Source organism: Lissotriton helveticus, chromosome 12 (assembly GCF_964261635.1).
Source record: "Lissotriton helveticus chromosome 12, aLisHel1.1, whole genome shotgun sequence".
NCBI lineage: Eukaryota > Metazoa > Chordata > Amphibia > Caudata > Salamandridae > Lissotriton > Lissotriton helveticus.
Window position 1 is genome coordinate 116,924,629 of NC_136073.1, and position 24,517 is coordinate 116,949,145.

General features: G+C 48.5%; 1 protein-coding gene across 1 annotated transcript in view; it reads right to left on the bottom strand.

Annotated features, from left to right (window-relative positions):
* Positions 1-24,517, bottom strand: part of TRAPPC14 (trafficking protein particle complex subunit 14) — a 65,349-nt gene that overhangs the window by 7,302 nt on the left and 33,530 nt on the right. The window contains exons 3-10 of the mRNA XM_078671171.1: positions 22,610-22,739; positions 19,703-19,789; positions 19,459-19,579; positions 11,008-11,155; positions 10,705-10,787; positions 8,772-8,935; positions 2,769-2,923; positions 2,463-2,656 (exon numbers count right to left, since the gene is read on the bottom strand). Of these exons, the coding sequence (XP_078527297.1) occupies positions 2,463-2,656; positions 2,769-2,923; positions 8,772-8,935; positions 10,705-10,787; positions 11,008-11,155; positions 19,459-19,579; positions 19,703-19,789; positions 22,610-22,739 (1,082 nt within the window). The remainder of the gene's footprint in view (positions 1-2,462; positions 2,657-2,768; positions 2,924-8,771; positions 8,936-10,704; positions 10,788-11,007; positions 11,156-19,458; positions 19,580-19,702; positions 19,790-22,609; positions 22,740-24,517) is intronic.

Consider the following 24,517-nt stretch of genomic DNA (forward strand, 5'->3'; position numbering starts at 1 on the left):
TAAGGCTTGAGCTTTCCCTTGAAAATGGAAATTATATTGGTTTTCTAGCTTGGTCATGTTCAAAGTATTTTCTACTATTTTTGTTTAGTCTAGTCTATCCTAGCTGGTGTTCTGCCTAGTCCTGTGTTGCCCTGATCCCAACCTCTCCATTTTTGTTTCAAATGATTTCTATTTCTCCGGGCCTTGCTGTAGGGAGCTCAGACTGGTTTCAGTTCCTCTTTCAAAGATTTGTATTCTCTTTTTCGTTCCCTGCAGTTCTTCACACTCGTAACCCTAGCCACTATTTACTACTCCCCCCCCCCCCCCCCCCCTCATGGTATGTCTCACTGGCACCTTTTTTTGTAGGTTGTTGTCAGTTTAGAATATTGAGTTGGGCGATTGTTGTAGGGAGCTGGGTGCAAGAGAAATTGGTTGTCTTATTTGAGGAATTCCATTCAATAGTGGTGGTTGTACAATGTGATGTGATGTGATGTTATGCCCCAAATGATGTGGGTGTGCGGTGTGTCATGTTGGGTGTTGTCTTTGCGGCGCAGTGTTCATATGTGGTGGGGACGCTGCAAGTGGGGAACGGAATGATCAGCTCTTAGTTTTACTGACATTTCAACCAGAGGATTTGGACATCAGGAGAACTGGGACAGCTTCCTTAGAGAGATATTTCATGACCAGTTTAATATGTCGGGAAACACTCCACATAATAGATCACAGATTATTTCCTAAAACGCTGAAACATTGCACCACTTCTTGTACATTTTTAGGTCTGGTATTAGTCAAAACATTTTGTTTTTAATAGAACCACAAATCCTACTTATATAAAAAGACTTTCTATTGGTGCTTTTCTTCGATTGGTCTGCGGTAGGGTCATTCAGATTTAGCGTCCACCTATCAAAGTATACAGCACGGGGAAAAGGTTCAGCCCACATCAGCCAATGGTTTGCAGGACTGTTAGTGGCAGCATTCTGTTCTTATACAATGTGACATCCCCACAATAAGTAGTCCCATTCAGTATCAGGTGCTACTTGTACACTGCGTGCTTTTATGTTGAAAAAATTTGGCTTTTAGACATTGCTTTCCTTACTTAGGTGAGGGCCTAGCAACTTCCCCAACTCTGCTACTGGGCCCACTTCTGTGTCACTTGTCTACAGGCAAAAATATTCACAAATAAAATAAGGAATGGCAAAGCCAAAAGGTCAGCAGCCAACATATGACCTACTGGGTTTGCCAACATTTGTTACTTTGTGTGCCAACTGTCAATAGAACTTACCTTCATATTGTGTAAAAAGCATTTTAGCATAAGGGACAGGTTTGGTCTTTTTCCATCAATAAATGTGATGACTTCACCATGGTTTCATTCTGTGGGAAGCCTGGACAAACTACCCCGTTGTAAGAGAACTGATAAAATAATTGTCTTAAAAAAATATCTGCAAGTGCTACGTATGTCAGCACAATAGGCCAGTAACATTAGAAGCACAAGAGCAGTATTTCAATTACTTTATTAGTAGAGGGTTAAAATAACTAAACTGTCAGAATCTACCTTTTCGACATTAGTAAATATCTCTTGCAAACTAAATCAGCAGCTAGTATGTCCATAAGTCCCGCTGTAGCATGCAAAATGGTACCTGGAATGAGTTTTGTGAAGACAGGACTAACAAACTTCAGGTTTTGCTCTTGGGAAGGCAGCTTGCCTCTTCTACTCCCAGACTCATTTAGGCCACAGTCTAAACCAGCCGTCTCCAAGCTTTTTAGAAACAAGATCTACTTATGCTTATAAATAAAATCATTCCTACCTACTAATATTATTTGTGTTTCCCACATCAGACAAGACTGCGTTAGTGGCTACTGTATGCAAGATTACCAGCAACTATCGCTGTAGTCTGGGATTGCCAGCAGTAGTGTAAAAAGGCTCTGTCAACCTGAAATACTTCTACAAGGATAATACAAAACAGTGTATTTATATAATATGTACTACAATGCTCCTGGTACCAAGGTCATAATTTTAATAATAACTCTCCCAATGCAGCATGATTTAACATTCGAATATCCCTTTAAATAGATTTCAGATATTATGGATTTGAAAATACACACATTTTCGTCTTGAATACACACGTTTCTATTTTGGCATGCATATACTAATTCAACCAAGCTCCTAATTCAGTAGGCTGGGCTACACACTTAAGAGCTACTCACAGGTAGCAGGAGTGCTACTCCTTGAAGAAGCTGTGCTTAACAGACCTCTTAGTACTTATAGCTTTAGTGACGTCATGATAGGTCACCCCTTTGCAAAATAACGGACTCTCTGCCTCAGGGGGCTGGACAGTACGAGAACAGATATGCTCCGTTACTCTCAATGTGACTGTGGGTACCAGGGGGATATGCTGCTTGCCGGAGGGGACTGTATACGAGGCAGGTCATACCCCCTATGTTATAGTTTGACTGAGGATTCCAAGAGACGTCACAGCTCCTACCTCATGAGATGACTGCGCGACGGCTGTTGGTGCGAGAAGGACTGCGAGCGCCCCAGGTTGGCTTGGTTCCTCTCCACTAGATCACGCATGGCTGGGCTGCTTGGGCTGCTTTTGCGCGACACGGGCCGAGCATCTGGTGGCGGATTGGAGACGCTGGCTGTAAACTGGAGTTTAAGCTTCATGTGCTGACTGAGCTAGTAGACGAAGAAAGAATAGAAGGCAGAAAAACGGGCCAGTGAGCCAAAGCAGAATAATTGAAAACAGTCTTTAAATAAAAAACAAAAAACGCCATCAACCAACCCTTACCTCAAACAGCCCGGTTCGCAGGATCTGAAAGCCTACACTAAAGGTGCGCGAGCTCCCTTTTCTGCAGTAGCCGAGGTTGTTTAGTGGAGTGTGGCACACAACTGAATCCAGGGCAGCCTGCATGGCCCGTTTCTCCTCCTCCGAAAGCTTTTTGCCTAACAAAAGATGGAAACGGGTAAATTAAAATCAAGGAAAAGAAAGTTAATAACCTGTGAGAGTAGTTTTGAAACTTAACTATTTCCTAGATTCACACGCTGTGTACAGAGCCAATAAAAGTAAGCTTTTATTAATGACGCAAACTAAATTTTAGAACTGCATTTTAAATTCTGTGGTACTACAGTGGCCCAGCAAGTGATGAACTGAAAAATAGAATTAACTTTATGTTTTGCAAATGATCTGAATCTAGTTTTAAACTCTAGTTTATGCTGAGCACGGGCACATCCATAGTAGAACTTTCCTAAGATGTGTATATCTCAATGGCTCGACCAAGATTTATAAATAGCAATTAGCATACTTTGTTCATTGCACCTAATGGGACTAAGTGCTTTGCCGCCTAGAAAGTGTGACGCACTTTTAATTTCATTGAAAATGCTTGACGGAAGCCCCTGGTATGTGTGGACCAGGCGATCGAAGGAAAATTTGACATATATAGCTGGCGCAGAACCGAGGGATAGATGACATCAGCTTAGCTGAAAGGCCGAGGAAGATCATACATACGAAAGAAAGAAAGAAGCTGGGTGAAGGAGGTACAGCATTGGAGACGTGGACACTTAACCAGCATTCATGTGGAGGAAACTTAAGTGTGACGGATTCTTCAGTCAAATAGCTTAGTAGGCACTAGTTGACATCGCAAGCTATGGAAAGATCAGTCAAAGTCATCCATTGCTTTTGCTGTGAAAGAAACCTTCAGCCCAGCATTCAGGTCCTGAATTATTTGTAAACATGTATCCATAAAAGCTCTGTAGCACAAAATACAGCATGACTCATAGGAAACAAGCTGGATAATCTGGAAGAGGCTACAATGTGAAAAAAACTAAGAAATGTGTTTAGTTGGGTAACTAAAAGAGAGCTGGAAATCCATAACTAAGTGTGCGAAGAAACCAAGATGCGATTAAAGTTATTAACTGCACTTAAACTTCATTTATATGTACAGTCTGACTACATGGTGAAGGCATACAGGCCTCGTATGAAACCTGCATCAGGATCAATGCATACCTTTTACAACTGAATGAACACGGATTCATTTATTTGGAAAACATCCCAAGCAGAGGTTTATCAAGGATTAAATCATTTCATCACAGCAGCCCAAGCAAGCAGATTACCAAGGGAATTGATTTTACACTGTTTTACTTACTTCCTCTGCAAGGTAGTTCTCAAACTACACCTCGTTGGCGACGGGATACTCATTTCTGGGTAGCGTTTGTGTTCTACAAATACCGGTATTATTACAACAAACTTTGTATGCAAAGGACAACCATAGATTTTTAACTTTGTTTATACAAGTAGGACTGGGTCACTGAACCGCATACCTCATTTACAGCTCAGAAAGTGAGAGCCCCTCCTGTTTTACACCCAGAGCACCAAACTACATAGAAGGGGGACTGTCCTAGCTGCTGTTGGGAAGCAGTTTGCTGTAGTCGGTGAAGGTGAAGGGGGTAGATCCTTCTCCCACCTCGCTGCCAAGACCTGGAACACCCTCCCCACCAAACTACGGCAGACCCAAGACCAACTGGCCTTCAGAAGACTTCTCAAGACCTGGCTCATCGATCAGTAGCAGCACCCCTCCCCCCCTTTCCCCACCTCCCCCCCCTTCCCCACCTCCCCCAGCGCCTTGAAACCCTCATGGGTATGAGTATGGGTATGTAGTGTAATTAGAATAGAGTTTTTTGCCATTAACTGTAGGCAGAGTGTAGACGCCATATTTTTTGTATGATACCAAATGCTGGAAGCTTTTAGGCCCTGGTATGGGTATGTAGTGTGCTTTACAAATATCTTGATTGATTGATTGATTGAAGGTTCCCCAAAGATATACCCAAATCACCACACTGGTGCTAGATATGCACTGTTCCGCCATTTCTTGGGGGAAGTCCGAAAGGTAATTAGAATAGAGTTTTTTTGCGTTTAAATATAGGCAGAGTATGAATTTAACGACAATGGATTCTACCCGCCGCTTAAACTATCCTACAATATATACACCATCTTCAACCTACTGATCCCCTGTTGGTTTGTTGTGAGGAGTAGAATTTAAAAGTGATTCATTACAACATTTTGCAACATTGATCTTGACTGGAGAGGCCCAAGGATGTCCTGTGAATGTAAAACTGATGCAAGGAGCAAAACTGGAGTTACAGAGAAGAACTTTTCTTTTGTAGCGTGAAATGGTTATAGATTTATATTCATATCACGGTTTACTTGTCTTGCTCGAAAATCCAGACTGTAATATTTGTGTGAACAAATGACCAGGTAGCACACATTCTTTTCTCCTGGAAAGTACTTAGCTATTGACAGTATCCAGTCCTGAATCCCATATTGCTAAATGGTTTGAGCAAGCCATGATCGTAGGACAAACTTCACCCCCTACCAACTTGGATAGAACAATGTTCGGCTGTTGTCTCTGAATACTGGAACAACCAGAATACAAGTGAGGACTGGAACAACATCATGGAAAGCCCTACTTTCTGCTGCTCTAGGAGACGGACAGGTTCTGTCCGAGACCACAGATCCCTGCCCGTGCTTAGAACAGTAATAATAGGAACACATTTTGTGGTGTCCACCATTGCGGACTCTTTACCATCTTCTGCGACACTCAATCACTCAAGAATGTGAGATCAGGCACTCATGAGCTACTTCTGAAGCGCCTTCATGCACACAGGTGAGTGCAGTATTAGGTGAGTGCAGGGTACCATTATTTCTAGATTGCGGTCTCTTCTAGAGCCACAAACATTTGGCAAAAGGGCAATTGTGTTTATTTTTTTAATTGCTCTTTATTGAAATGTTTACATGTTAAAAACACAAAACTCACAAATACCATTGCAGGTGCTACACAAACAGGGCAAGCCTGGCTTTTTACCAAAGCTCCACGAAGGGGAATTGTGTTTATTAATTCCAGTAGTACCTCACTTTGTGAGGAACCACCAGTTCCAGTCTTGATATCCTTCCCGCAGATATTAATCTATCAAGTAGAGATCAGAGATTACTTCTGCATGCCGGCTGAGAAGTCCAGCAGGTACAAAACTTTTATGATGTGGTTTGCGCTACTGATGCATTGCTCTGACGTGCACCAACAAATCGTCCAGGTGAAGGCACACATGCATCGTCTTATTTTGAAGATGTGCTGCCACAACCAACAGAAATTTTGTGATCACATCTGGTGCTAATGTTTTTACAAATGAAAGTACAAGGAACTGATGTTTGCCACCTACCTAAAGATTGTGATCCGTCTGGTACATTGGGATGTGGACGTACACAATTTACATAAGTATGTGAAGAGAATCTCTGAGAATGCTAGGACATGTTGAAAAGGTAACATCTTGATTTTTTTGTCAATATGTAGCTATTCAGTGGATCTTCTAGTACACTACCTAACTTTGCTCATGTATTGATACTTCCTCCTGGCCAACTTTCGCAAACGTATCTCTACTAAGTCTAGCAAGACAGGCATGTGATGTAGTCAAAATGTCTCTTCTCCTTATTGTGGCTGCTACGTTTAGTGGAGAATCCATTGTGAACAACCTGCAGACTATATTGATCCGATATTCTCTCTTTCCAGAGCTCTGTGAAGCGCCTGAGATGTTTCCCCACAAGGGTGGAATTGTCACAGGGAATTAAAGATGTTTTAACAACTGGAGCTTTTGGCTTCTTCCATAGATTTACAATGACTACCAGAGTCTTGTAGTTCATGTGTTTCCTAGCTATTGTTGGTTGTTCTATGAGGCATAAATGGATGTAGTGGATACCTCTGATTGATGTAGCATGGCCTGCCCTGTAGTCTATACAGTGATGTCCATTCCCCTATATAGAGTGTCTCTTTACAGGAAGGAACCTACAACTTTATCTGTTTCAATGCAATTTGTACTCCGTTTCAGTAGTTCAACAATTCTGCGGGTGGAAGTATCCATCAGAAATGCCTTCACCCTTAGGTTTCAACCTTGAAAGGGGAAAGCATGTGCAACGTTGCAGCGCTACACGCACGGAGAGCGTCTGCTGTCAGTATCCATTGCATCTAATGTTCTTTAATATGAATTAAGTGTCAGCTTTCACGCTTGGATAACTGACCCTTCTGTTTTCAGATTCAACAAGCAAGTGCTGTATCAGTTCCTTAATGGTGTCCCATTGCTGAGGAGCAAAGCGATTAAGCAATGCTTTGGAATGGAACAGATCTCTCACAATCAGTGATGCACTTGGCAGCAGTAGGCCTTTGCACTATAATTGACAATGTTTTAAGAAGGAAAACTAGATTCCCCAGCACCTCTGCAGTTAAAAAGTGATGCAAGGGAAGTTTTAGAAGAAACAAACTTGTAAAACAACTGTTACAGCTGTTCAAGAGCCCATCTCTGCATCACCCAGTAGATATTGCTCTCCACGATCCCAAATTCAAAAGTCTCTTCCTGATGTCACAGGAGGGCACACAACATTGTGATATTGATACTATGATCCTTCCACCAATAATAATCCACATTTGTAAAGCGCACAATCACCCGTAAGGGTCTCTAGGCGCTGGGGGCCGTAGGGAAGATTAAGCAAGCTATTGCCCAGAGTCACATGGTGCTGGGCTAATCTGCCGCCGGTGCCAAGGATCGACCCGTGATCCCCAGATTCCGGAGTCAGTCGCCCTAGCCGCGGCGCCACACCTCTTCCTCACCACACCAATCACCACCACAACCATTTTTCAAAAGTAAAAAAATGGCAACAATCTAAGTGAAACTGTTAAGAAATAACACAGATGAGAGGCTAATTAAGTTGCCAATAGTTACAATCTCAAAAAAGTGCTCGAATAATTCCTTTACTTCTAGAATAACAATGCTCTGAGAATATTTGCTAGTTTTCAATCCCTGAAGCAGTTTCTGCTCAGTCTAAAAATAATCTACTCAGACACAAAAGCCTGATTATACTAGGCCCTCCTGATAAAAGAACTTCACAATTGATTCTTCTAATTTTTTCTTCATACATTACAAAGAGTCTGTTGTGAAAATCCAAGTTTGTTTCTTTAGCAGAGGGACTTCGTTTTGCATCCAGGAATTGAAGAAAATCAAATGTATCTTCGACAACACTACGCAACAAACAGGTTTACTTTGTTTCTTTTTGTATGTACATAGAAAGGGAATTGGGTCAACTTTGGCTACTGTCTGCATACAGAGATAATATATATATACATAGATTATATATATTAGTCGATCTACTTTACATTTATAATAATATTTAGATTCAGTTCATCCAAAAAATGATGACAGAGAGAATTGTGTTGTTGCGATCGCTGTAATGTGTAGGTTGTGATTTTATCTGCATGTTGCTTGTACCCCGGGGCATATTTTGTTTGTGATACTATGAGCAACAAATTGCGTGGAGAGGTTTTGCATTTAGTAACAGATTGAAATGTACATGGTAAAGGCACATCTTAGAAATATTTCTAAGTTACAGCAGATTTCTGATTGCATAGGAAGAAACAGTCTTTTTTGTAGTGTTAGGATACCATGTACCTTAAGGTTTGAGGAAAAACAATTGTTTGTTGTTAATGATAGAAATACCTGCACCACTTTTGTGTCATATGTCTTCCTAGTAAGGCATCCAGGAGGCATGTGGAGTATAAATCTCCCTATTTTTTGTAAAATTATTCGGCTTAACATACAGTATCAGGACTGTTATCTCTTTCCCACCTGAGATTCTCCTTTGTCATTCCCTCTCGTCACTTCACTTCTTACGTTAGCTTGATGTACATGTTCTAGAGTCCTCTGACCAGATCTCTTTAACACCGAAAAAACCACACCCATGCTCCATCGTGCTCACCTGCTCCAGCATTCTCCGGAGTCCACACGAGCCGCACAGCCAGGAAGTCCTGCAGTTCATTCAGCAATGTATAGGTCACGTTAAAGCGTTTGTGCACTTGCACAGGAGATTCGCACGATGCAGTCATGACGAAGCGAGGGCGGTCCAAGCGAATGTTTGGCAACCTATGGAAGAACGAAGGAAATTGAGCACTGTACATCAATAGTTTCGCATAACTGTACAGACACATGCACAAACACACAGTCAGATCAAATGTTATTGCACTTCAATATTACTAGGAGTCCAGCCCCTTATTAATGCGCCGAAAGCTGTCCAGGAAGTGTCTAACTGCTATACAAATTCCAGAGGCACCTCAATAACCATACACCTGCTATACAGACCCCAGAAGCTGTGCAGAGAGAATTTAACTACCTGAACTTGAAAGCTGCTCAGTGAGAATCCATCTCCTCAAACACAGAAGCTATTACAAATGGACAAGCTGTGAAGCAAGGATCCTGCTTGGATATCTTTCAGTAATTGGCAGCTCCCATTTATACAACCCAAAGCAATGATGAAGTGGTTGGTACTACTGCTTAAACAGGCTAGGCAGTGCCAGCCCTATACTCGATAACTGGAGTGTCCTGGTCCTGTTCGACAAACATGCAGAAGAAGCGGTCATAGGAGGACCCAGGCCTTAGGATCTGCCACTAAAGGACCATTCACGTTTTCAGATACTCAGTGGGAATCCCACCCTTTACAGGGAACCCAAACCCTGCGTGGTGGTCTCCTGAACCCCTGCACAGACCAATAGCTGCTCATCAAATATACTAGTAACTGTATAGCGCCCACACATTTCTTAGTAATAGACCAAGCACATGTTCAGGCTACTAGGAGTTAAATCTTAAAAGGTTAGAAATTAATAAGAATAAAAACAGGGTTGAATTTTAATTAGATGGTCACGTTAGTGTTTTATGTGTTTCCGACAAAATGCATACTTGGTTAAAACGAATTTGTTTGATCACCCTTTTTGACAGTTTTTTCTTTGACAATGGTTTTACCCAATAAGACAAAAAAAACAGGGTTAAGGGTGGAGACAAAGTTAAGTCAATGCTAGAGTCAGGGTTAGGATTAATACAGAGTACAATTTGGCATGTGGAAGTCAGTATCACAGAACTATGTATCAAAAAAATTAGAGTCCGGATTATAATTTATGGTAAAAAAGTAGTATTTTCTCATTTACATTTTCTAGCTGATAGTAATTACATGTTTTAGCATGTTTGAGATTATGCTTCTAAACTACAATTATTTTAAACTGTAATCTACAATCGTGGATGGATCTTTCGTATTTTGAAATATGGAGCTACTTCTTCGTAGTGACCACAGAAGCTGCTAAGTGATGGCTCCGAATGGTCTTACAAACACAACAATCATCGGCTAAGCCTATAGGTCTCAGCTTTGGGACACATTGGCGTTGTCAATCATTTTTAGCCGTGCTGCACAGCATCTTTGATGCTGTGCAGCATGACTAATGAATAAAAAGAAGAAATAAAGCTTTTGACTGAGGCGAAAATAGAAAAAAAAGTGGTTGTGTCATTTTGAAGGCATGCACACCAGGCATGCACAGGCCTACAAGTAATGTATGGGCTCAAAGCCCAATGCAAGCAAACAATACGTCCTGCAACAGACGGCGAATATCCTTTCTAGTAGGCGAGATCTAAAAAGCGGATTGGTGATGAGACAACCACCTGTATGGATTCAAGAATGTGTACATTGATCATCCAACAGCTTGCAGGGACTAAGGTCTATCCCCTCATACATATTTTGAAACTGTTACAGACTTAAGACGCTGGGCTGCGATTGACCTGCCAGTTGCACATCCTCCGTACGAAGTCAGTGGCAATGTGATTTCTGATAATATTACCATCCACTGCTGCAACCAGATAGCAGATCTCACCTGTAGTGAGTGTAGATGCTGGAAGTGAATGGTAGCTTTGGCGTTGACCACTGGACTATGGCAACTAAGGGTACTTCCAGACCCTAAGAAGAGAAGCAAAGAGATCAGCTCAAATTAGAAAAATCAGCAGCAACATCTCCAAAAGCAGAGGATTTTTGTATACAAGTATCCCTAGGTACCAATCTAGCAGGCCAGTGTCCATCAAGTGAAAGGTTTCTCTGTCATATTTAGGCATTACTAAAAAAACAATGCTTCATATATTCAAGACAAGACTCACCCAAGTGGACTCTGTTTGCTTCTCACCTCTTTTGTGTCCTCCTGCGGTCGCTCAACCACCTGCAACTGGAACAGGTAGTTCTGCTCTTCAAGGGCACTGAGCACGCTGGGAAGGCAGGAGGAGACACTATCCACGCGGTAGAAGGATGCCATGGACACGTCGCCAGACTGGTGACTGCAAAATGAAAACAGAGATGAAGAGTGAACTAAAAGAGATTAGGCCCACACAATGGCCAAGGTCTCAACCCAACCTCTATGATTTAGGTAGACTTTAGAGACCATCTGAAGTGTTAACTCATTTAATTGTGGGCATCTATCTTTCTTCTTTCTCTGATTAGCAGGGACCCAGTACTCTACAGTCAAAGTTGCATCAAAAGCCAGGCAAAAAGAGTGTGTGTGTGTGTGTGGGGGGGTACTGCAACAGAAACCCACTTTCTTGCAATCCTGGTACGTGTGACCAGTGTGAAGAGTAGAACTAGCATATGTTTATTCAGTCTGGTTTGGAAAAAGTGGATGCAGGAGCCATAGCGAACCTTCATCTTTAGAAGGATCATGCATCTCTCTGAAACCTGCTAAGTTAACCTCATGAAAGTTGATTGAGATCTGCTCACTATCGGTGGCAGGTGGGAATGTCTGCGCATAAAACCAGCCCCTGATATTGGAGGCAAAGACCGAGGACTGCATTTGCCTTGCTGTAATGTATATTTGGGCCCAAAGAGCTGCCTTGCAGACATGGAACCAGACTAAGCGAGATCTTGGCTAACACAGGTTTTTATTTTCTTATTTTACATGTCACCTATGCTTTTTGGCGCTCAGTGAAACAATGCGTTTTGAGTGCTGGAGATGGCCTGCAGTCAGCTAACATTCATCCCTCTTCCTCATGGTACTAGAGTCACGATTTTGAAATCTTAGTTAGATGTTGTGAAATCTAAAACAACTTGTTCTGTTCCGATTGGGGAGAGACTGGGACCAATACAGCCTCACCCACCCAAACATCCTCCTGTTACACAACAAGGGATGCAGTAACTAAACGAATGTCCTATCCAGCAACACTAGGTTTGCTTGGATTCACTGCTCAGATGAATACTGAACGTACGTTTGTCCTCCTTGGAACCACGATAAAAAAGGCTTTGCAGAAGGCATGTTTGGGTGGATTATCGAAGTTATAAAGAGATCTGGGGGAGGGGGGGGGGGAGGGGAGTGCGCGAGAGAGCCAAAATTAGCGCTGGAAAGTGTTTAATGCCAAAGCTACATTTCACTTTTTAAGAAGGCATGATGAGCAAGTCTTCTCTGGGGGATCTCCTGGGGGGCATGGTAGGATTCTCCCATAAGACAAAGGCTACCAATAGCCACTGATTAGAACAGCTAAGCCAACAAGCTGGAGCTGCCAGGCTGAGACCTCAGGCCCAAGAGCTGCCAGGCCCCAGAGACCTTGGGGACCCAGAACTACCGGGCCCCCAGAGACCTCAAACCCCCAGAGCCAGTACCCAGACCTTTAGGACCCAGAGCCAGGCCCCCAGAAACCTCAGGTCTACAAATTCTGGGCCCCCAGAGACCTCTGGCTCCCAAACCTTTGGCATACAGAGTCGGGACCCAAACCTCTGGTACCAAGAGCTGGGCCCCCAGAGACCTTGGGGCCCCCGAGATCTCGGGGACCCAGAGATCTCGGGGACCCAGAGATCTCAGGGACCCAGGGATCTCATGGCCACAGAGCTATCCCCCAGGCCTCTGGCCCCCAGGCCCGGGCACCAGAGACCATGGGGTCCTAGACAACTTGGGCCCCCCGGAGACCTCGGGCCCCAGTCCATGGGGCCCCAGAGACCTCAGACCACCAGAAATCATGGGCCCCAAAGAGCTCGACCCCCAGAGACATGCCGGGTCTCAGACACCAGGCCCACAGAGCCGGCACCTAGAGACCGAGAGCCGGCACCCAGAGCCGGGCCCCCAGAGACCTAGGGTCTACAAAAGCTGGGCTCCACAGACCTCAGGCTCCCGGAACTTTGGCACCCAGAGCCGGTACCCAGACCTCTGGCACCCTGAGCCGGGACCCAGACCTCTGGCACCCTGAGCCGGGACCCAGACCTCTGGCACCCAGAGCCGGGACCCAGACCTCTGGCACCCAGAGCCGGGACCCAGACCTCTGGCACCCAGAGCCGGGACCCAGACCTCTGGCACCCAGAGCCGGGACCCAGACCTCTGGCACCCAGAGCCGGGACCCAGACCTCTGGCACCCAGAGCCGGGACCCAGACCTCTGGCACCCAGAGCCGGGGCCCAGACCTCTGGCACCCTGAGCCGGGACCCAGACCTCTGGCTCTGGCACCCAGAGCCGGGACCCAGACCTCTGGCTCTGGCACCCTGAGCCGGGACCCAGACCTCTGGCACCCAGAGCCGGGACCCAGACCTCTGGCACCCAGAGCCGGGACCCAGACCTCTGGCACCCAGAGCCGGGACCCAGACCTCTGGCACCCAGAGCCGGGACCCAGACCTCTGGCACCCAGAGCCGGGACCCAGACCTCTGGCACCCAGAGCCGGGACCCAGACCTCTGGCACCCAGAGCCGGGACCCAGACCTCTGGCACCCTGAGCCGGGACCCAGACCTCTGGCACCCTGAGCCGGGACCCAGACCTCTGGCACCCTGAGCCGGGACCCAGACCTCTGGCACCCTGAGCCGGGACCCAGACCTCTGGCACCCTGAGCCGGGACCCAGACCTCTGGCACCCTGAGCCGGGACCCAGACCTCTGGCACCCAGAGCCGGGACCCAGACCTCTGGCACCCAGAGCCGGGACCCAGACCTCTGGCACCCAGAGCCGGGACCCAGACCTCTGGCACCCAGAGCCGGGACCCAGACCTCTGGCACCCAGAGCCGGGACCCAGACCTCTGGCACCCAGAGCCGGGACCCAGACCTCTGGCACCCAGAGCCGGGGCCCAGACCTCTGGCACCCAGAGCCGGGGCCCAGACCTCTGGCACCCAGAGCCGGGACCCAGACCTCTGGCACCCAGAGCCGGGACCCAGACCTCTGGCACCCAGAGCCGGGACCCAGACCTCTGGCACCCAGAGCCGGGACCCAGACCTCTGGCACCCAGAGCCGGGACCCAGACCTCTGGCACCCAGAGCCGGCACCCAGACCTCTGGCACCCAGAGCCGGGACCCAGACCTCTGGCACCCTGAGCCGGGACCCAGACCTCTGGCACCCTGAGCCGGGACCCAGACCTCTGGCACCCTGAGCCGGGACCCAGACCTCTGGCACCCTGAGCCGGGACCCAGACCTCTGGCACCCTGAGCCGGGACCCAGACCTCTGGCACCCTGAGCCGGGACCCAGACCTCTGGCACCCTGAGCCGGGACCCAGACCTCTGGCACCCTGAGCCGGGACCCAGACCTCTGGCACCCTGAGCCGGGACCCAGACCTCTGGCACCCTGAGCCGGGACCCAGACCTCTGGCACCCTGAGCCGGGACCCAGACCTCTGGCACCCTGAGCCGGGACCCAGACCTCTGGCACCCTGAGCCGGGACCCAGACCTCTGGCACCCTGAGCCGGGACCCAGACCTCTGGCACCCTGAGCCGGGACCCAGACCTCTGGCACCCAGAGCCGGGACCCAGACCTCTGGCACCCAGAGCCGGGACCCAGACCTCTGGCACCCAGAGCCGGGACCCAGACCTCTGGCACCCAGAGCCGGGACCCAGACCTCTGGCACCCAGAGCCGGGACCCAGACCTCTGGCACCCAGAGCCGGGACCCAGACCTCTGGCACCCAGAGCCGGGACCCAGACCTCTGGCACCCAGAGCCGGGACCCAGACCTCTGGCACCCAGAGCCGGGACCCAGACCTCTGGCACCCAGAGCCGGGACCCAGACCTCTGGCACCCAGAGCCGGGACCCAGACCTCTGGCACCCAGAGCCGGGACCCAGACCTCTGGCACCCAGAGCCGGGACCCAGACCTCTGGCACCCAGAGCCGGGACCCAGACCTCTGGCACCCAGAGCCGGGACCCAGACCTCTGGCACCCAGAGCCGGGACCCAGACCTCTGGCACCCAGAGCCGGGACCTCTGAGATCTCAGGGACCCCGAGACCTCAGGCCCCCAGAGACAGCCAGCCCTCAGAGCCGGGACCCAGACCTCTGGCACCCTGAGACCTTGGGGCCCCAGAGATCTCAGGGACCCAGAGACCTCGGATCCCCAGAGACCGCCAGGACCCCAGAAACAGCCAGGACCCCAGAAACAGCCAGGACCCCAGAAACAGCCAGGACCCCAGAAACAGCCAGGACCCCAGAAACAGCCAGGACCCCAGAAACAGCCAGGACCCCAGAGACCGCCAGGACCCCAGAAACAGCCAGGACCCCAGAAACAGCCAGGACCCCAGAGACCGCCAGGACCCCAGAGACCGCCAGGACCCCAGAGACCGCCAGGACCCTAGAGACCGCCAGGACCCCAGAAACAGCCAGGACCCCAGAGACCGCCAGGACCCCAGAGACCGCCAGGACCCCAGAGACCGCCAGGACCCCAGAAACAGCCAGGACCCCAGAGACCTCAGGCCCTCAGAGCCAGAACACAGACCATTGGCTCCCAGAGCCCGGCCTCCAGAGATCTCAAGGGCCCCAGAGCTCTTCGGGGCCCCAGAGTCCTCAGACCCCCAGAGCCAGGACCCAGAGACCTCGGGCACCTAGAGCAGGGATTCAGACTTCTAGAACCCAGAGACCTTGGGCCCCCAGAGACATCGGACCCCCCTGAGACAACTGGGCCCCAGAGACCTCAGATCCCCAGAGCCGGGACTCAGACCTCTGGAATCTAGAGACCTCGGGCCCCCCAGAGACCTCGGGCCCCCTGAGCTGGAACCCAGAGACATAGGGGACCCCAGAGACCTCGGGCCCTGGAGCTGCCAGGCCCCAGAGACCTTGAAGACCCAGAACTACCGGGCCCCCAGAGACACTGGGCCCACAGAACCAGGACCCAGACCTCTGGCCCCCAGAGCCAGGACCTAGACCTTGGGACCCCAGAGCTGGGACCCAGACCTAAGGGCCCCAGAGCTGTCGGGCCCCACATACCTCAGGGGCCCCCAAGACCTCAGGGGCCCCCAGAGTTGCTGGGCCCCCAAGACCTCAGGGGCCCCCAGAGTTGCTAGGCCCCCAGAGACCTAAGGGGCCCGAAACCTCGGGCCCCACAGCTGCCCCCCCCCCCGAGACCTGAGGGCCCGTAGAGTTGCTGAGCCCCCAGATACCTCAGGGGCCCCTAGAGTTGTTAGGCCGCACAGAGACCTAAGGGTCCCCCAGAGCTGGGACTCCCACAGAGACCTCTGGGGTCCAGAGCTGCCGCGCCTTCCAGAGACCAAGGGGCCCCTCGATTCGCAAGGCCCCCAGAGACCTCAGGAGCTCCAAATGCTGCCACCCCCCCCTCCCCCAAGAGCTGCTGGGCCCCCTGAAACCTCAGGCCCCAGAGCTACCACGCCCCCAGAGACCTCAGGGGCCCCTAAAGTTGCTGGGCCCCAGAGACCTCAGGCCCCAGAGCTGCCGGGTCTCCCAAAACTTCGGGGCCCCAGAGCTGCCAGGCCCTCACGAAAACCTTGGGGCACCAGAGCTGCTGGGCCCCCCAAACCTAAGGGGCTCCCAGAGTTGCTGGGTCTGTAGAAACCTCAGGGGCCCCCTGAAACCTCAGGGCCCCAGAGCTGCCGAGACTTCAGGGGCCCCAAAAGATCCTGAGCGGCCCTTAGAGTTGCTGGGCCCATGAGACCTGAGACTTCAGGGGCCCCCAGAGCTGCTAGGCCCCAGGAGACCTGGGGGGCCCCTAGAGTTGCTGGGCCCCCACCGTCCTCAGGGGCCCCCAGAGTTAGTGGGCCCCCAGAGACCTCAAGAACCCCTAGAGTTGCCAGGTCCCCAGAGACCTTGGGGGCACCAGAGCTGACAGGCTCCCAGAGACCTCTGGGGTCCCGGCGGCTGCCGGGCCCCCTGAGCTGGGACTCAGACCTTGGGGCCCCAGAGCTGTGACCCAGACACCTCAGGTCTCCAGAGCGGAGTCTCCCACAGAGACCTCCGGGCCCCAGAGCTGCCGACCTCCCAGAGACCCCAGTGACCCCTAGAGTTGCCAGGCCCCCGGAGACCTCAAGGGCCCCATGAGGCCTTGGGGACCCCAGAGCTGCCAGGCCCCCAGAGACCTCGGGCCCCCAAAGACCTCGGGCCCCCAGAGACCTCAGGGGCCCCAAAAGCTGCCAGCAGCCCCAGAGTTGCCGGGCCCCCTGAAACCTCAGGGCCCCAGAGTTGCCAGGCCCCCAGAGACCTCAGGTGCCCCCTGGGACATTCTGGGCCCCAGAGCTGCCGGGCCCCTGAAACCTCAGGGGCCCCCAGAGCTGCAGGGCCCCCCAAAACTTCAGGGACCCGAGCTGCCGGGTCCTCGGAAACCTAATGACCGGCAGACCTCAGGGGCCCCAAAAGCTGCCAGGGTCCCCAAAAGCTGCCAGGCACCCCCAGAGCTGCCTGGCCCCCTGAAGCCTCGGGGCCACAGAGCTGCCAGGTCCCCAGAGACCTCAGGTGTCCCCTGAGAACTTGGGGGATCCAGAGCTGCCAGGCCCCCATAAACCTCAGGGATCCCCAGAGCTGCTGGGCTGCCCGAGATGTCAGGGGCCCCCAGAGCTACCGGGCCCCCTGAAACCTTGGAACCCCAGAGCTGCTGGGCCCCCTGAAACCTTGGGGTCCCGGAGCTGCATTGGCAGAGCTCCATGTGATGGTCAGTTGTGGAACAGGAAAGGATGCTACATGGTGTGACTGATGCACTGGGGGAGCTCCAGGTGATGGACAGTTGTGGAACAGCAAAGGATGTTGCGTGGTATGACTGATGCACTGGGGGAGCTCCAGGTGATGGTCAGCTGTGGAACAGCAAAGGATGCTAAATGGTGTGACTGATGCACTGGGGGAGCTCCAGGTGATGGTCAGCTGTGGAACAGCAAAGGATGCTACATGGTGTGACTGATTCACTGGGGGAGCTCCAGGTGACGGTCAGTTGTGTAACAGCAAAGGATGCTGCGTGGTATGACTGATACACTGGGGGAGCTCCAGGTGATGGTCAGCTGTGGAACAGCAAAGGATGCTACATGGTGTGACTGATGCACTGGGGGAGCTCCAGGTGATGGTCAGCTGTGGAACAGCAAAGGATGCTACATGGTGTGACTGATTCACTGGGGGAGCTCCAGGTGACGGTCAGTTGTGTAACAGCAAAGGATGCTGCGTGGTATGACTGATACACTGGGGGAGCTCCAGGTGATGGTCAGCTGTGGAACAGCAAAGGATGCTACATGGTGTGACTGATGCACTGGGGGAGCTCCAGGTGATGGTCAGCTGTGGAACAGCAAAGGATGCTACATGGTGTGACTGATTCACTGGGGGAGCTCCAGGTGACGGTCAGTTGTGTAACAGCAAAGGATGCTGCGTGGTATGACTGATACACTGGGGGAGCTCCAGGTGATGGTCAGCTGTGGAACAGCAAAGGATGCTACATGGTGTGACTGATGCACTGGGGGAGCTCCAGGTGATGGTCAGCTGTGGAACAGCAAAGGATGCTACATGGTGTGACTGATTCACTGGGGGAGCTCCAGGTGACGGTCAGTTGTGTAACAGCAAAGGATGCTGCGTGGTACGACTGATACACTGGGGGAGCTCCAGGTGATGGTCAGCTGTGGAACAGCAAAGGATGCTACATGGTGTGACTGATGCACTGGGGGAGCTTCAGGTGATGGTCAGCTGTGGAACAGCAAAGGATGCTACATGGTGTGACTGATTCACTGGGGGAGCTCCAGGTGACGGTCAGTTGTGGAACAGCAAAAGATGCTGCATGGTGTGAGGGGCAGAGCTCCAGGTGACAGTCAGTTGTGGAACAGCAAAGTATGCTGCGTGGTGTGACTGATGCACTGGGGGAGCTCCAGGCGACGGTCAGTTGCGGAACAGCAAAGGATGCTGTGTGGTGTGACGGATGCATTGACAGAGCAGTGTTAGAAAAGCAAGGGTACAGCAGGCCACCTGTGGCGTGTATGGGCACAACTGGATGAGGTGTTAGTACAAGAATAGGAGGAGCTGTGAGAGGATCCCAGTACTGTACTAAGGAGTGCATTATGTGCTGAGTATGTGGGGCGTATATTGGAAAAGCAGTGTGAAGTACATGGGAACAGTTAAGGACTAGCAGGAAAAAATCAGAAGATACAAAATGGAGGACATAAAAAGGGGCATATTTTGAGATTATGAAACAGGAAGCAAGTGAGTAGAAAATCAAGAGACAACACTGCACTACTTTAAAGGGGAAATCCACAGTCCTCACAAATGATTGAAGCTCCCTTTAATACCCCATTGACACACACTGTGGGACAGCACCTGAATACAAGCACACAGGGCTGCAGGGAGTGCTGGCACATAAGTAGAGCCTCCAGCCATACAACGGATCAGAAGGCGCTTGCTGCCCATGCTGGTCACTCTCCCTTCAACCTCCCTTTACACTCACCAGACATTGTCCACTAGCAGCACAGAGCCGTCGGGCATCATGGGGAGGTAACTGGCATTGAAGTTTGGCAAAATACGAATGTCCCAGACAGAGATTTCCTCCTGGCTCGAACTGTTTAACACTGCAAGGGAAGCAGGCAAGACCATCAGGCCAACACCAAGCCAGGCAGCCTGCCCTGAGACGAGCCAGTCTGCAGGCAGGGCAGCACCGGACTCACCTGGGGTAAAAGGACTGCGCCACTTACCTTTTAAGGCTGTGAGATACTTTCCGGAGACAGTGATCTGGCGGCATTTCAGCGCAGGTGGAGGAAGCACTGTTAACAGGGTGCTCACTGCAGAGAAAGAAGGGGACGAATATGAGTGTGGTGCACCAGGGCCAGGCTTCTGTTCACTCTTTAGTTTCAAAACCAGCACCTTTAGGAAGCTATGGACAGGCCACATTAGGGTTTCAGTCGCACTGGGTAATACATTCATTATTTCTCAGAATTTACATAACTTATTTTGTATACAATGGTTCCTACTGCACTCTTGTCGCTTCCCATGGCCAGGTGGTCCATAGATGACCTGAAATATCCTATCCCCCGTAAACGTCTATATCTTCTTTATAAAAGAATAGCCCTAATATGCCCTTTTAAGAACTGATTAATAATTGTGTAAAGAGTTTGCCTAATTTTCAAGCATAAAGAAAACCACAGAGAGTTGTACATTGTATTATTTTGAACTGAGTCATGGCCTCTGAAACATGTGTTCTACACGCAAGGACACTTCTTCCTAAAAGGTGTTCCATCCCTCGTTTCTTTAGCACCGACTATGGGCTAGAAGGGGTTCATACTCACCTCTTCCTGAGGAGATACAGTGAGTAATTTGTGGAAGAATATCATTTTCTGGCCCGTGTTACTTTAAATAAACTGCATTGACGTGTGAAGAGAGCTAGGCATTGCTTTTGTTTCTTTTACTCAATCACTGATGACCCACACCCTCATGCATACAAGATTTTCTGCACAGGTGGTCTCAAAGACTGCAAACACTATTCATTACATTGCATATCTACGCAAATAAATTACAATATGCACCAAACCGTCTTAATTAAAATAAAGCTTTGTTTAGCTTTTAAAAATGCAGATTTTGGCATTTCTAAGTGATGTGTTCCATGAGGGCTTGGAAGCATTGCTTATGCCAAAAATCCTGGTGCAAAAAAAGTTGGAATTTCCCAGTTCAAAATATGATCTGGGTTACTTGCCCACAAAGCTTGCAAGAGCGATAAAAGTCTGCTAACAATTTGCTGGTTTGCATCTCAGTAGAGGGATAAAGTTCTTTTTATGTAGGACCATTGGATGTGCTGTTTTTTGTTTAAAAAAATAAAATAAGTCAGGGGGCCAGCCTACTGTCGACAATGGACGGTGTTGGTGTAAATACAGACAAAGTGACTAGTTAGGAAATCATTGCACCGCTTGTACTCTAGGTTTAATTAATATTTTATTATTGGGTCCTGTTCAGATACATTAAATGCGGATATTATTTTAAAGACCTGGGTTTTTATACCATTAAAATAAGCACAATGTTTGATGCATTCAACTATTCATCAAATACTGTAAACATTTGCTATTAATTGTCATCTTAAATTGTTCCCAGAAATACACATCAACTGTTTTCCTAAGACATGCAGATTTAAAATGTAATTTAAAAATGTATTTCAGAACAATGGAATGCTGAGAAGCTCCACTGAAGACCATGAAGAGGCACAGAGACAATAATAGTGGATACAGGCGTTCCTTCTGCTCTATCAATCCAACCTGTGTCTTGCTGTGTCTCCTCTTTTAAATCGATAAGATTCCAACTCCCGTGGGACGTTGAATGTCCTGACTGTTTGTAGTTCTAGGACTTTGGTTGGGGGCCTTGAACAACAGTTATTGCCCTCGGTAGCATGCTACAGCACTTAATTATTCTTTATAACTATGCTCTAATAAAGAAACTTTTTAAGAACGCTACATAATATGATTCGGTTACGCAATTAAACACTACTCAATTTATCGACCACAGAAGGCTAAATGGCTGAGCTAATGTTGCCAAGATTTACATTTAGGACCTGTATATCACAGGCATTGGCGACAAGTGCTTATCTCGATGAGCCACTTAATTGGCATTCATAACTGCCTGCATCCCAGCACAAGAACCCATGTCAACCAATGCAATTTTGCAATAAAAACTACTCTGCACCCAGTCCCAAAAGGTTGCAGAAGACTCAGGAACAGCAACTCTCAACATCTTTCAATGTTCATGCAGTTAGCTGGGTTTTCTGCAGGAACTGAATATTGTGAGGGGTGCTGGAAACCCTGCATGTCAGAGGGTAAACCTCAGAAAATCAATGGTCCATCATGATCATTTCTCGCTGACTGGATATGGATTACAAATGCTAGAACAGGGGTCTCCAGTCTTTTCACCAAGAGCTACTTATGCTCAATGAAAATCATCCTGAGCTACTGAAATGATTACAGCTGAACACATCAGACAAGATAACATTAGAGGCCCCCTATGCAAGTGTTCACCTCAGGGCAGGATTGCTAGCAGTAACATGTAAAAAAGGCCTAGTCGATTTGGATAAATATTTTTGGAAAATTATGGCTCTGAAAAAACACACATTTTTATATCAAATACACACTTTTCAATTATGGTATACATACATTAATTCAACCAACCCAAACCTCCTAATTTAGTAGGCTGCGATGCACACAGGCAAGCTACTCACAGGTAGTCGGCGAGCTACGTGTTGTGGAAGCCTGTGCTAAAATTAGGACTTGGCCTTCTTTGTGGAACTAGGAGGCTGACCGCAAGCGTGGGACACACACTGCTTTCATTCCACCTGGTGGTGTGACAAACATCAACGTGGCCAGTGTGAGGAAAAAAAGAGGAGCAATTATCACTGTGAGTGGGGGCAAAGCGTGAGCTGGAGGCCAAACATATATTACAATGATGCTGCAGGCGTGAAAGATCCGCAGATGACCCAAGCCTGGTGAAACCTACCTGCTGTCAATTTCCATGTATATTTAAAAAAAAGGCTCCATGATGACTTTCCCCTCACATCTCAAGCCAGTCAGACCTTGTCCTACCACTCCCACCTCCCAAGCTCACCATCCTCCAAGCTCCTCACCTACCCTGGGCTTTGAAGGTGTTCTGCTCCTCCCGGAAGATCTGCGTGGGGGAGCGGTTCTGAAGGATCGCAAGGTAGCCACACTCCCGCACCTCTGCCTTCTCGGAATCCCGCTTCCAGACAGTGACGATGATCTGCAGAGAGGTGATCGAAAGGCAGCTGAGCAGATCAAAGCAGCGGAAAACTTAAGGAGTGGTCTAATTGAAAAGATGTATAGATGTTAGGCGAGGTGCCAAGACCAGAGGTCGGCTTAGCCATCTGGTGGCAGAAGAAAGGTGTGTAGCTTCCTAGGCTATGAATTAGACGCAGGAGTGCTCAGGGCACCACAAACCCAACCTTTCCATCAATGAGGATGATAGACCATTCTAATGTTGCAGCTCTCACACTTCATGTTGCCATGGTTCTGGCCTCATACTGTTATCAATGGCTTTCTACAAGCACCATTAAAAATAACATGCACAAGTAAAAAGATGGTAGTCAGATCTCGGCTGTAGGCTTATGGGGCCCTTAAACTTCATCTAATGGTTAAGCCAGGTCTGCCATGGCAGGGTATGCTTCGTGGACAGCGCCTGCAGGGTAGAAGTGCAAGAAGCAGATTCAGTACCCTCACCACCCAAAAAAAAGTGCCAGGTTGCAGCCTTATAACTAGCCCCTTCTGACAGAGAAGCTCACTAATGGGTGGTATGTAGCTGACCACATGCCCAAGACACCAATTTGCAATGGAACATATACCAAAACAGAATCATGGTTATATAAAACAAGCAATGAAGGTCTGCACCCCGCATATCTGGTTGACAAGCTCACATCTCAGGTGGCTCTCCGCACACCCACAGCCAGGATATCATCAATCTGGAGGAAAATAAGGGCAAAAAGCAAACAACTATTGGCACAGCTAATAGGTCTTGCCTTTCTGACCCACTGGAACGCCCAATTTACCAATGCTTTTTGCCGATGCTGTGCAGCAGACAAAAAAATACAATGACTAGTACATGTATCATAATATACGTGCTTGCAAGCATCATCATGCATGCAGTATGATACCAGGCTGCCATTTTACTAATATATATATATATATATTTAATAAATGCAATGGGATGATGGGAGGGGCAGGGGCGCTATTGAGGAGCACTTGAGAGACGCTAAAAAAGCAAACACAAAAATTGACAAAGCCAATAGGCATGGCTTTAAAGTACCAATTTATGAATAGAGAGACATTCTCCAAAGTAGTTTGTTGCATTTTATGCACAAATGTTGTTTCTCACATTAAAGCCTGTCCTACTTGCCAATTCTGGGGGGAAAGGAGCAAAAAAGTATTGCTTTCCTTGTTGAATTCAGAAATAAATGTGAAACAGTATAGTTGAGTTTCTTTTTCAGATTTTGAGTAATCCCTTCCATATTCTAATGGAAACACTTCCTTAAAGGTGGAATGATCCATTTCCAGCTGATGGCATCAGGCGAGACTAATGCTACTCTAGGTGGAACCAAGCCAAAGCCCACTCTAATGAAGCACTGGGGTTTGCCCCAATACCCCTCCACCATCTAGGCACAGAAGCATAAAACTATACAAAACAATGATGTGGAGGAATAAATACATTTATACTAACAACAAGATACATTAAATTAACCCTATTCAATGGTACATAGTCCCATTATATTTGTTTGCACTTTAGTAAAGGACATACCAACATTTATTCCCGATTGGAACAATTAGTAAATTCTTTTAATTATTCTCAAATTAATGCACATCCAAAACAATACACAACAAGCATTTGCAATGCAATAGGTCTCGCATTAGGAAAGTTTGAGCTATTGGTCTTGTACATGACAATTCTTTTATTTATGTGTTGGTTTTGAAAATAGCTAAATTAATAGCTTTGTTATTTACAATGCCAATAGTTCTAACTTTCGCAAA